The 14,333-nt window shown below is 39.9% G+C and overlaps 1 protein-coding gene across 3 annotated transcripts in view; it reads left to right on the plus strand.

Moving 5' to 3' along the window:
• Positions 1-14,333, plus strand: part of CFAP58 (cilia and flagella associated protein 58) — a 131,116-nt gene that overhangs the window by 17,499 nt on the left and 99,284 nt on the right. For all 3 annotated transcript variants that reach the window (XM_029932535.1, XM_029932536.1, XM_029932534.1), the window contains 5 exons: positions 3,919-4,200; positions 6,230-6,378; positions 9,255-9,411; positions 10,241-10,435; positions 12,738-12,875. In XM_029932535.1, coding sequence (XP_029788395.1) covers positions 4,057-4,200; positions 6,230-6,378; positions 9,255-9,411; positions 10,241-10,435; positions 12,738-12,875 — 783 coding nt within the window. In that variant the 5' untranslated portion in view covers positions 3,919-4,056. The remainder of the gene's footprint in view (positions 1-3,918; positions 4,201-6,229; positions 6,379-9,254; positions 9,412-10,240; positions 10,436-12,737; positions 12,876-14,333) is intronic.

The raw sequence follows: 14,333 nt of genomic DNA on the forward strand, positions 1-14,333 counted from the left end.
AGTAGTAGTAGTGGCATATATATATCCAAACATATATATATATATATATATATATATATATGATTTATAGATATGTTTTGAGAGAGCAAGCAAGCAGGGGAGGGAAAAGAGAGAGAGAGAGAGAGAGAGAGAGAGAGAGAGAGAGAGAAAGAGAGAGAATGCCAAGCAGGCTTTGCAAAGCCCAGCATGGGACTGCATCCCATGAACCATGAGATCATGAGCGGAAATCAAGAGTCTGACACTCAACTGACTGAGTCACCCAGGTGTCTCAACAGTAGTATATTTTTAAAACAACAAGGTGAACAAATATATTCATGAATGTTTTAAAAAAATCCTTTTCTTTCTTGATATTTTTCCATTCCTATGCTAAATGCCAGGTGTACAGGGAAAACCTGGTCTGCAAACAAATCATCAGGCTCGTGATCAAGTATTGGCATTAATACCGTTTACATGGATGGAACTGAGAACATTGCTGTGATAAATTTTTGTGTGTGCTCATGTTTAGCATAAACAAGGGAAAAACACAGGGCAGCAGCAGCACCATATTTCCTTAATATGATTTTTCTCTTCTTTGTGGAGTTGCCATGTTGTGATGTTTACAGTAAGCTGCTTGTCATTGGGAAGAAAACCTCTATTGAGTTTAACATTAGTACTAATGTTGTTATACAAAATGTTATAGGTAGGCTTGGTACTCCACATCTATTTTAAGATTTGGATTCTTTTTGCTTGCATTTCATATTTAGAAATCAATAGCACAAGTGTTTTTGGAAACCAAAAATATGTAGACTTTCTCTGTATTGGGCAAGACAGGCTTGGTAAGGCAGAAGGTTAACTAGACTGCTTACCCCAAATCTGCAGGGTGAATTTAAATTTTACTTTATTTTTGGGGTTGGAGATCATCTCCATTGATTTCTTTGATTAGCAATAGAGTATGGATGTTGAAGCTCTTTTTCATGTAGAGTATTAAAGCGTAATGTTGCATACATAAATAAGTCCTCTCAAACTTTATCAGATCAGAAGTTTTGAGTAGGTCTGTGAGGCCTACAGATTAATTCACTTCATATTCCTTAGAATGCCATTCACAGCCTCCAGTCTGTCTTTAACTTCCTGTCTAGTCTTCTCTTTCCTTCTCCCTGTCAGATTTCTTACACTTTAGCCAACTTGAGCTTTTTTTAAAAATAGAATTTATTGTCAAGTTAGCTAACATACAGTGTATACAGTGTGCTCTTGGCTTCAGGAGTAGATTCCCATGATTCACCGCTTACATATGACACCCCCCAACTTGAGCTTTTTAATGAATCTCAAATCCTGGATACTTGCTGGGCTGAGCCTTTGTTCAAGCTTTGCCATGGGCCAGGCGTACCTTTTCTCTCCATATTCACCTGTGAAAATTTCACTCTCCCATCTGGGCATACTCAAATACCACCTCCTTTAGGAATTTGCTTCATTTTTGCTGTTGGGACTAATTCCATCTTCCTATAGGTCCTTGTAGAATTTTGAATCCATTTTTTGGCAGGTATCACATTCTATACTTCCACTATCTGAAAACATACCCCATCAACTATTAATGTATAAATTTCTTGTGGGAGGGCTGTTTATTCCTTACCTTGATACCTCCTACAGGCTCCCTCATTCCAACTTATAAATAGCAGATGTTTGATAAATATTTGCTGAATAAATGAAGAAAGGTATTAGCCATCCCTATTCTTTTTTTATTATTGTGCTGTGTCTAACAAGAAGAAGGTGTATCAGTTTGCTAGGGCAGCCATAACAGAGTACTGCAAACGGGGTGGTTGAAACAGTAGACACTTCTTGTCTCACGGTTCTGGAGGCTGAAGTCTGCAATCAGGATGTTGGCAGGACCGTGCTTCCTCTGAGACTCTAAGTAAAATCCTTCCTTACCTCTTCCTGGCTTCTGATGGCAGCCAGTGATCTTTAGCTTTCCTTGGCTTATACGCTGTGTTGTCTTCACATGGTCTTTCTTTCTTTTTTTTTCTTTCTTTCTTTTTAATGTCTATTTTTAAAAAATATTTTTTAATGTTTTTTTAAAAATTTATTTTTGAGAGAGAGAGAGAGAGAGACAGTGTGAGCAGGGGAGGGGCAGAGAGAGAGGGAGACACAGAATCTGAAGCAGGCTCCAGGCTCTGAGCTAGCTGTCAACAGGCTCAGGCTCTGAGCTAGCCTGATGTGGGGCTTGAACCCATGAACTGTGAGATCATGACCTGAGCCGAAGACAGATGCTCAACCGACTGAGCTACCCAGGTACCCAGATAAATGTTTATTTATCTTTGAGAGAGGGGGCAGAACAGAGGATCCAAAGTGGGCTCCATGCTGACAGCAGAGAACCCAATGCAGGGCTTGAACCCACAAACTGTGGGATCATGACCTAAGCCTAAGTCAGATGCTTAGTAAACTGAGCCACCCAGGTGCCCTTCATGGTGTTTCTTCCTTCCTGTGTTTGTGTCTCAGTTCAAATCCACTCTCTACTTTTTTGTATTGAGATAGAATTGACATGTGACATTGTATTAGTTTTAGTTGTACAATGTAATGATTTGATCTATCTGTCTATGTATATGATTACTACAATAAGTTAACATCTATCACTACACATAGTTACAATTTTCCCTCTTTTTATAAGGACACCAGTCTTATTGGCTAAGGGCCCATTCTACTCCAGGGTGCCCTCAAGTTAATTGATTATATATGCAATGACTTCTACTTCCAAACGAGGTCACATTTACAGGTACTGAGGGGCTAGAACTTTGACATACCCTTCTGGGGGACAAATTCAACCCTTAACCCTAGGGAAATAAGAATTCGTGGGGTGCCTGGGTGGCTCAGTCAGTTGAACATCCAACTCTTGCTTTCGGTTAGGTTCATGATCTCATGGTTGGTGAGATTGTGGTATCAGCACAGAGCCTGCTTGAGATTCTCTGTCTTCCTCTCCCTCTGCCCCTCTCCCCTGCACCCTCTCTCTCCTTCCCTCTCTCTCTCAAAATAAATAAACTGAAAAAAAAAAAGAATTCTTATTTAACTACTCCCAGGTTCTTATCTAAGCTAAGTCATAGCCAAATGTGTTAGAATTACATCTGTTTGTCCAGGCTTAAAAAAAAAAAATCATTTGTTGTCCAACTCATCATGGAAAGCAAATCTAGAGAAGGCCTGTGAGCAGTGCACAAAGGGCATCCCAATACACCTGTGAAGATGAACTTGCCTTATCATTTTAAGAGATAAAAATGATGGAATATCTTTTAGGAGAAGATTTCATATTTCAGATGGAGTACATTGTGAGTATGTGTGTGATTTCATGGTATCTACACCAAGATCTCCATATATCTGAGCATAGCATCCCATGGCTTTCCTCTGCAGGATAAAGTGAAAACAAATCAGGGCTTGGAATAATCATAACAGACATCAAAATTTATTGAGTGCCTTCTGTTGCCAGGCACTTGGCCAAGCGTTTAACATGAATGATCCTATTTATTTTTTTTGAAGTTTATTTATTTATGTTGAGGGGGGAGGGGCAGAGAGAGAGAGGGAGGGAAAGAATCCCAAGCAGGCTCCATGCTGTCATCACAGAGCCTGACGCAGGGCTTAATCCCACACCATGAGATCGAGACCTAAGCTGAAATCAAAAGTCATGCACTGAACCAACCAAACGTGCCCGATTAATGATCCTCTTTAATCTGATCTTTGACACCACGTGGTAGGAAATATTACTATCCTAATGCATATGTGTACATATATACATGAATGAACAAGATGTCTTTCCATCATATAGTCTTAATTTTTCTGCTTTTTCAGTGGCTTTTATTTTGGTTCTGTGAAGGTCTTGTATTCACAGATAATAATAGCAACCCCCGAATAGTAATGTACATATCTTATAATACTCATTCCCCTCCCTGCTCTTTTGTACAGAAAAAGAATGAGAAGCCAGTGCTGGAAGAAACTGCATTTGAAGAAATCGAAAGGGATTTTCAGGAGGTTCTCAATGAACTTTCAGGAGATAAAAGTCTCGAGAAATTTAGAATTGAATACGAGAAGCTTCATGCTGTCATGAAAAAGTCTTATGACAATGAAAAGCGTCTGATGGCCAAATGCAGAGAGCTAAACGCAGAGATTGTGGTTAATTCTGCAAAGGTCGCCACTGCCCTGAAGCTCTCCCAGGATGATCAGACCACCATTGCATCCCTGAAGAAGGTCAGTGATCTCATAGAAACAGAGCCGTCGGAGAGCTGCCATGCATCCTATACTTAAGACGTCATTCTTTCCTTATATTAACAGCTCTAGGCTGGTAGTAAGTGAGTTATTAAGCAAAAATTTACATGATTTATATATTCATTAAGCCTAGGGAATAATGTTAGTTTCAAAGGAAATAATTAGCCTAGTGAATTTCACTGGGCAGAAAATAGTGTAGAACCTTACTGGCTGGCTTTCTAAGAAACACTGAGTTAGCAAAAAGAATTAGAGGTAAGGAAGTATAATATTAGGGACCTCAATATGTCTTGTTTGATAAAAGGTGAGTAATTAAATATCTTATGATGATTGTTAAGGATATTTTTTGAAGGGTATTTTCATATTTCTGCTTTTCCTACTGTTTTAGAAGGAATTGCCTTGAGAATTCCTAGGTTGTAATTTTCATGATCTTGTTCCCTCCTTGATCCTCCCAGTTCCTCATAATGGGAGACCAGGGATCAGTCTGGGGGCTACTGAGGAAGTATAGCTCTACTTTACCCTGGACTTTTTCATCCTCAAGTGTGTTGCATTATTTTGTGGGTAAAATATAAATGTTCCTTGTTAATCTCAGGGTAATAAGAGGTTAAGAGATTTTAATTTATAATTAAAACCCAAATGGTGAGAAATAACTCATAAACTTTTTAGATAATTCCCTTGATATCATACAATGAAACATCAGGCAACTTAAATGAATTTCCAAGACCAGTGCAAATTATGACATCTGTTTCCTTAGAAATGACTTTTTTTTAAAGTGCCATTTTCTCTCTATTGTCATTTTTTTCTTTTTGCTGAAAAACCAATAAAAGAAGGCTTTAAATCATTGTACAATGAGGAAGAAAACCCATTTTTAATTGCAAATTAAAAAACTAGAAATGGAAGACACGAGCTGGTTCAAATATAATTGGTGAAGTTGGTTTGGACAAAACTTCATATAATTGTATTTTCATTTAAATATCCTTCATTTGTTTTGCTGAAAATAGTACATATGGTTGCTACAGAAAAACATCCCCTGTAATTGTTTCGAATCACTAAATTATGTGGAGTTACCCGAGACTCATCTTTCTCTGTCTCATGTAATAATGAGCACAAATTTATGTAAATACTTTCTTCCATTCATTTTATTCCTTCTCAACATAAAAGCAGAATGTTCTCACCTTAAGCGTATGGCTTCTTACCTATGTGACACTTGACAAAACTTTGCAAGACAGTGGCATGGTGGGGTGAAACTGAAGGCTGCTGCCACATTTACTATGCTTTGTTCACTTATTTGAATGGCTGTAATTCACTTTTAAGTATTTATGTTAATATTCACATTGTATTTAATAATAGTAAGGAAGCCAAACTGCATGAGTCCTTGTTCCCATTCCCAGCTAGGGGCTTTTGCTTTTGCCCCATGAGGAGGTCTGGGAGTGGGTTTCTGGAAGGGGAATTATCAAGGCCGTTATGTACAATTAGGTGACAGTGAAGACCACCTTGCTGTGAATTGTTCTAAAGCTGACATAGCCATCTAGGACCACTTACGAGAGACCTGTGAACAAAATAGATTTTTTAAAAATTTGGAATCTACCGAGAGCTTCAAATTTAGGCCTTAGATCCAAGGCCACTCCTTATTTTTTTCCTCCATAAATGCCTGGACTTGGAAAGCACAGAGGCTTTTGTTTTTTAGTTTTGTAAACTTATCTTAACATTTTTATTAGAAATATCCCTCTAGTTGTAGTGGCTCTTGCAAGATGTGAGCCTTGTAACTCCACTCACTTATACAAGGAAAAATACTATTTGCCAGGACCCCTTCTAACACTGCTGTTCAGTATCGACTAGCTCATGTTGAACAATTTAATAAGTCAATATAAATGGAAGGCATAATGTATAATATATGATCTTCTTTCCCCATAGATGACAACTGTATTGGAGTTGTTTAATTCTATTTACTCAGTTTATCTTGCATCTGGATCCTAGTTTGGTTTTTCTCACTGATGTCCTGTGGCCCATATAGGAAATCGAAAAGGCCTGGAAGATGGTGGACTCAGCCTATGACAAAGAGCAGAAGGCAAAGGAGACGATCCTTGCCCTGAAAGAGGAAATAGTGAACTTAACCAAACTAGTCGAGCAGGGGTCTGGACTGTCAATGGACCAGGATAGCAAGTAGGTCATAGACTTATTCATCTATGTTGACCTTGCTTTTGCGGAGGCCCCCTTCTTCAGAGATGGCCTGGGGTTTGCCATGTCACCTTGAACATTCTTTGTGATACAACCATCTCCTTCTTTGGTGGTCTGCCAGAGATTGTTTTCCATCTATTACTATTTTTTGTTTTTAATGCTTCCTTTCCCCATACCCCAGAACTCGTAATTTGTGGTTATATTAAACTTTTGGCTCTACAGGAATATGTACTACAACTTCAAAATAAGTAAATATTTAGGTTTATTTTCCTCAAACTTGTGTGAAATGGAACTGGCTGCCTTTCTGCTCTGATTTCCAGCCCCTTCCCATGTTCTGAACCCCCATTGGTCCCATCACCGTTCTTCTTACTTCTCTGGTTCTAGGCCACTCTTTTAGCCCTGAAAGCTTCATCTTGTTGGTTCTGTCTTCTAAGCATCACTTATGTCTCTCCCTGCTCCTTATCAGCAGTGCTAATGCCTTGCTTCAGGCCCCCCATTCTCAGCTGGATTTGGCGGTGGACTCCTAACTATTCTCCCTGCCTTCAAGAAGACATCTCCTCTCTTCACCATCCTCTACACACCAGATTTAGGCTTCTGAAATGTGTACCTGCATGCTCCCATCTCCAGTCCGCATTTCAAACACCTTCAGTAGCTTCCCACTTCCAAACAATGCAGCCCAGTCTTGAACATGTCTTTTAGGGCCCCACATAGATCTGCCTGCCAGCCTTGCTAGACTCATGTTGAGTAACACCATGCTTGCTGATGCCTCTGTACCTTTGATCATGCTGTTTCTATTTCAGAAATGCCTTTTCTTCATTTTTCCACATAGTAAACAACTATGCACCCTTCATGACTCATCTCAAACACCATCTTAATTTCATCACTGTCAGCACCTCTATTTCACCCTCCTCTCTACCTTTAGTCTCAGTGAGAGTCACTGTGTTCTCTGTTTCCATAGAATCCAACATATATATAAAGTATGGCATTGATCACATTGTATTGAAATTATCTGTTGAAATATCTCACTATCCAAGGCTACAACTCCTTGAAGGAAGACATTTTTACATTCCTTCTAACAGTCTAGCATTGTCCAGGGCATGCAAACCTTTCATTAGTTAATGAGTCAGGAATGGCCCCACACTTTCTTAGACATTTTTTTTAAGTTGGCTGCATGCCCAGTGTGGAGCCCAATACAGAGCTTGAACTCACAACCCTGAGAGCAAGACCTGAGCTGAGATCAAGCCACCCAGGTGCCCTTTCCTTAGGCGTTTGTAACCAACTCTAACTGCTGCCCAGGTTTCTTATGTTTTCTAGATGCATTTATCCAACATTGAGAGATAGTTCTAAGTGTCAGGGTTGGGTGAGGGAATAGAAAAACAAACAGAAACCTCAGTGTCTGACTCTATTTTCTCATTAAGGAAGTTAGCCATCATCAGAGCAACTACCGAAGAGCAATGTGAGGGAACTTTTGAGTTAGGAGTTTTAGTGAGAGTTAGAGCGCAGTGAGGAGGAGAACTGAAGAAACTATCTAGCCCAAAGTTTCATCTTCAACAATGTGCTTAGGTATAGCTGTCTTCATAGTAACCTCAGTTTGAGATTTTGTTTCTGGAGAAGAAGTTGAATGCAGTCTTGAAGGTTCCTTATTAAATATTTATGTTCTACCAAACTGGTTGGTCAATAAACAATGTCAGAAGTGTTTCCAATGGTCATATGATGACTCAGTAGCAAGTAGCTCAAGTTCACTATTTTCCCAGCTCTTATGTGGTTGCTTTGCTCTAGACCTTCATTCTGCTGCACAGGTCAGATCAGATACTGCCTTTCTATTTTCAGAACACTAATTCTGTAGAAAGTCATGCCAAATCATATATAGTGGTTTTTGAAATGTGGAAGTAACTGGTTTACAATTCAAATCAACAAATATCACATACTTTCCAAAAGCTGGCAAAATGAATGATTTTCCAAATTTTGTTCTTGGGAACAAAATTTTATCACAGTTGCATCCATTTGGTGGAAACTATTTTCTATGGGTGAATGGTTAGAAAACTGGCAATGTGTATTATTTGCTTATTTTTATGCTTTATTTTATTTATTTATTAAAATTTTTTAATGTTTAATTATTTTTGAGAGACAGACAGAGTATGAGCAGGGGAGGGGCAGAGAGAGAGGGAGACACAGAATTGGAAGCTGGCTCCAGGCTCCCAGCTGTCAACACAGAGCCTGACACAGAGCTTGGACTCACAGACTGTGAGATCATGACCTGAGCCAAAGTCGGACGCTCAACCAACTGAGCCACCCAGGAGCCCCTTTATGCTTTATTTTAGACTTTCTTGCTGTGATCATAGCCCTCCCCTGGATTTATTAAACAAATAATTTCTTAAATTAACATTTTCTTGAAATCAGATTAATTTCAAGAGTCAATAGCTGTATAGTCATATTGTAACAAATTCAAATAATGCAGAGTCTTGGAAATTAAGGAGGGTTGGAAACCCCTCTGACTCTTCCTACTCTAAATTCTACTTTTCAGAGATAACCAGTAATCAGTTACCAGTTTGAATCTATTTTCCTGGACTTCTATAAAAATGCCTATAAAACACATACATACACCTATATACAGACACTGTAATTATTTAAAGATCATAAAAGGGATCATATTTTGTATATTATTATTGGAACTTCATTTTCAGTTAACAACTCACAAGCAGTTACCGTGTCCATGTCAGGGCATAAAGATCCTTCTCTTTCACACTTGAGTGGTGTTAGTCCTTGGCTCGAAGTCTTTCCCATGAAAATGTGCTCATGGGGTGATAGGAGGGGCTCCTGAGCAGACGGACTTTTAGTCTGACTCCTGTGTTCTTTTTTAGTATCCGAGAATTACTGAAGTTCAAAGAAGAAGTGACAAAGGAACGAGACCAGCTCTTGTCAGAAGTGGTGAAATTACGAGAGTCCTTAGCTCAGACCACTGAACAGCAGCAGGAAATGGAGCGATGCAGAGAAGAGGCAGAGCAGACCATCAGTCAGGTCTGCTTTGTCATGGAGGGCAAGATGAAACAACAGTACCTTCTAGAAGTCCTTCGCACCTTGTTCCTTGCTCAGGTTTACCCCCGTGGTGCCCAAATGAAGCATCCACAGTTCTGCTTGTTTGTCTGGTTTGTTCTTGCAAGAGTGGTTTTACTTGTGCATTTCTTCTCAACATTGTGTGTCTAAGAAGTCACTAAAGAGACTGCTTACAATTTTGGCTTAAAAATGTGTCCCTCACAAAGGCAAGGGTGCCCTGAATGTGGAGATGGTGGAAATTGTTCTCTTGGCCTTTGTCCTTTGTAAGGAACCCTTTTGAGCACTTTTAATAATAATCCAAAAGTCAAATAGGTGATACACACATGCAATCCCCAGGAGATTTTTTCTCAACATGATTTTGACCATCATGATAAAACTATAATGCTTTGTTTTTGGTAACATCCAGGACTTATGTGAAACATGATTTAAAATTTAGGGTAACTGGCGAAATTTTATTCAGATCCTATTGACAGAGAATTGGGTGAATTCTTTCAGTGTTTAACTTCTCTAGAATTCTGGGTTTCCCTATTTAATTGGATTTTATACCATTCTTTGTGGATTTGTTCCCATCGTCAGGGTGGATATCTGGTGTTAAGGCTCTGAAAAACAACACGGAGTGTTCTCAGAAAGTTTGAACATTGGAGTTCAAAGATGGCTGTCCTGCAGGGGAAAGGCTGCCACAAGGTGACTGCCCTGAAACTAGAAGCTCTGAGAAGGGGAGCACGTCAGCTGGTTGAGATCCGTCCTGGCGCTGGCTTTATCCGTTTCCTCCCTATCCTTTCTGTGCCCCTAGTTCCAGCAAGAGATCCAGCAACGTCAGAATGAAGCATCACGGGAGTCTCGGAAGAAGGAAAAACTGGAGAAAGAGCTCAAGCAGATTCAGACGGACATGGACGCCAGGCAGACAGAAATTAAGGCCCTGCAGCAGTACGTGCAGACGAGCAAGGAGGGGCTTCAGAGGCTGGAGCAGCAGCTGAAGGAACAGAAGGTGCGCTGGGTGTGGCCTGCACCGCGGTCCCCGCAAAAACAAGAAAGGGGCCGTTGGAGCACTTTGAGTTTTCTCTGGAAAGGAGCAGACTCTGCACTAGAATAACACAACAGTGAGGGGTGCATTGCTCTTTGAACAACTCATATGGGTAGATATGACCTTTATAACCCCCTGCTCCAACAGGTTAACTTCTTTTTGACATTCTGTTGATGTATAATATACACAAAGAGAAGTGGGTAAGTCAACAGTGTACAGCTTGATGGGTTTTCTCCACTTGAACACGTCTTGGTCACCTGCACTGGGCTCAAGGAACAGTACCCTGGAGGTCCCTTTGTGCCCCCTCCCAGTCACTCTCTCCCTTAAAGGTCACCTCTATTCTGAATCTTCAGCAGAGTTTAGTTTTCTCTGTTTTTGTACTTTACAGAGGTGCAGTCATAGAGGGTAGGCTCTTTTGTATCTAACTTGCTCAGTATTCTGTTCATGGGATTCATTTATGTTGTTCCATGGTCTTAGAATGGCATTGTCCAGTATGGCAGCCACTGGCTACACATGGCTATTTAAGTTATTTTAAATAAAATAAAATTTGAAGTTGCACTAGTACCATTTGAAGTGCTCAATAGCCACATGGGCTAGTAGATAATCTATCAGATAGAATGGGTCTGAACATCATTGCAGGAAGTTGTGTTGGACTGAGTGCCCTAGACCATTCACTACTCTCATAGTGTTACTCGTGTGACCACAACATGGTTTATTTTTAAGTGGCTTATTGCTTTTAACTTTTTTTGTGTGTATTTAGTTTTGAGAGAGAGAGAGAGAGAGAGAAAGTGAGTCAGAACATGAACCAGGGAGGGAAAGAGAGATGGAGACACAGAATCTGAAACAGACTCCTGTGCTGTCTGTGCTGACAGCTCAAAGCCTGACGTGGGGCTTGAACTCACAAAATGGGAGATCATGAACTGAGCCAAAGTCAGACGCTTAACCGACTAAACCCAGGTACCCAGGTACCCCTTAAGCAGCTTCTTTTTATGTTTCAAGTTTAGGGACCCATACTTAGTCTTTATGCATTTTAAATATGGTGCTATTTTTAACATTTCCCCTATAATAGTAGTTGAAGGTAACTCAAATAGTAATAATTGTGCTCTGTCTTTTCTCATTTCTTAAAGAAGCAATTCATGTAATTGATAAAAGCCATTTCTTGAAAATAGTTTCTCTAAGGAAGTTTCCAAAGGATTGCCAACACATACAATGTTTTTTTCCACTTAAAAATTGATATTGGAACACATTTCTTTGTCAATTGCCTTATTAATTTTGTATAAAGGCAGAAATCGGATGGGTAATACACAATGTGCAAGTATCCACAAGAAAAACATGAGACGACTTTGAGCATGAAATTTGAGAGATTTTTGAACATCACGATTAAATTACAGTTCTTTGCTTAGCAATATGCAGGACTCACGTAAAACACAATTTCATTTTTAGCATAGCTGGCTATATTTTATTTAATTCCTATTGATGGGAAATTGGATTAAGTCTTTCCATGTTTAACTTTTGCTTGCATCAAGTTATATTTTGGGATAACTGTCTAAACTATCTTCTCTCTTTTCCCTGCAGCACATTTTCCCCCCTCCATGCTCCCACTAGTCTGCCAATAGAAATGACTCCCCCTGCCCTGCCAAAAAACATAATCCCGTTTTTATAAAACTGTGTCTGCTGAGGATAGTCAAGGTAGGGGAGAGGAAACGCTGCTGACACTGAAGTCAGGCAGATAGAAATCATTCCACTGCTGTTCCACGGCTTCGACTTCAGTCGGATTTATGGGGAATTGTCTCTGTCCCGGTGTTAGTGAACGGTTTTGTCCACGAGAATGTTGTAGGCATGTTAATGCAGGCTTTGCTTCTGAAGATGTGGCTTCCCAGCCCCACAACTGATCAAACCCGTTTGAATCTCTAGCTCATTTGCAAAGATTATAGCGATTGTTGCATATGTGAAGCTTGCCAAACGGCAAACAGGCATTAAAATATTTATCCACCACCTGTGAACAAGACTTCCCAAGGCTCTCAGGAAAAAAAAAATTATGCGCTTTGTGTTATTCATTAGAAGACATCATTTTCCTTAGCCATTTATCATTCATCATATTTGAGTGCATTAGAGCTTTCACCAGGGATAAAGAACAATTTCTACAAAGACAAAAAAAAGTGTGGTTGCTGTGATGGTCCCAGGAGTTGTGCAGGGCTCCTGTGTGGATATGCAGGCATTGTAATCAGATTAAAAAGCATTAACCAGCTCCTTATGCATCTTTCAGATATTGAACGAAAGAGCTGCGAAGGAACTGGAGCAGTTTCAGATGCGAAATTCTAAGCTTCAGCAAGAGAATGAACAGCACAGTTTGGTTTGTGAGCAGCTATCCCAGGAAAACCAGCAGAAGGCGTTGGAGCTCAAGGTAAACAGCAAGTGACAGATCTGTTGCCTAGCACTCCCTCCCTTGCTCCCTATTTTATTTTCTTAAAAATTTTTTAAAAAATATTTTTAAAAATTATTTTTGAGAGAGAGAATGAGAGAGAGGGTGAGTGAGAGAGAGAGACAGAGAGGAGAAAGAGAGAGAGAGAGAGAGAGAGAGAGAGAGAGAGAGAGAGAGAGAGAGAGAGAAAATCAGAAGCAAGCTCCAGGTTCTGAGTTGTCACCACAGAGCCTGATGTGGGGCTTGAACTCAAGGATCTTGAGATCATGACCTGAGCCAAAGCCAGACACTTAACCAACTGAGCCACCCCAGCACCCCCCTTAATCCCTATTAATACAGATTTGCTGTAGTGGTCGGAGCCCTTGGTTGGATAACCTGTATTAGCCTTGAGAGGTCAGAGGCAGATGCAAGCCTACAGTGATTGCTTTCTGCTTAGAAGCAGATAGTTTGATGACTTCCATTCTTATAAAACCACAAACCTGAACTGATCATATGATTATGCAGTTATTTTCAAGAGCAAGCTCAGATACTCATCTCTGTAATTTAGACTTGCGAGTAATTAATTGCCCTATGCTAGGAATCATTTACATGAGTGGTACCAAAGAAGTCAGATTATATTTTACTCCCTGTAGGGAGAAGGTAGAATGGGAGGGGTGGGGGATGGACTGGTACTATTGTGTATCTACTTCTAGGATTGTAGAACCATGAATTTTACTTCTATCCACTGTAAATTTCAAGACAGACTTCCCATTTTTCTCCCTGTCCTCAATGAAGAGTGCTTGCAAATGATGCTTGGATAACAGTTTTAGACTTGGGTACATATTGTATATCTACATGCTTTATGTTTATTGCTGATTCGGAAAAAATCCATGAACCCTTCTCTGGTTATGTTAGGGTACTAGGCATAAAATGAGTGACCAATCAAGAATGATACATAGATATGATCAGTGAATCATAGCAGTTTTTGCATCTTATGCCCTTTTGAGAATCTGATGAGAACATGTGTGTGCGTGCACGTGCATGCGCGCACACTCACACACACACACACACAAACTTATTTGCACATTTTCTATCTTGTTTTGAATGCAGTCTCAGGTTTCCAGGATTTTTCTGAAGTCTAACCATGGGGTCTGGATTAATAACTACTGAGTTAGAACATTCTATTGTTCTAATTGGAAAGGGCCTTAGTTCAGCTAATTTGTGCCATGTAAATCTGAAGCCAAGTAGTATTTAAAGCAGTCCAGAATGGTTTGACTTGAAACTATTCTTTATGACCCAGCAATAGCCCTGCTAGGGATTTACCCAAGAGATAGAGAAATGCTGATGCATAGGAGCACATGTACCCCAATGTTCATAGCAGCAATGTCAACAATAGCCAAAGCATGGAAAAAGCCTAAATGCCCATCACCTGATGAGTGGATCAAGAAGATGTGGTATATA

The sequence above is a fragment of the Suricata suricatta genome, chromosome 2, assembly GCF_006229205.1.
Source record: "Suricata suricatta isolate VVHF042 chromosome 2, meerkat_22Aug2017_6uvM2_HiC, whole genome shotgun sequence".
NCBI classification, from domain to species: domain Eukaryota; kingdom Metazoa; phylum Chordata; class Mammalia; order Carnivora; family Herpestidae; genus Suricata; species Suricata suricatta.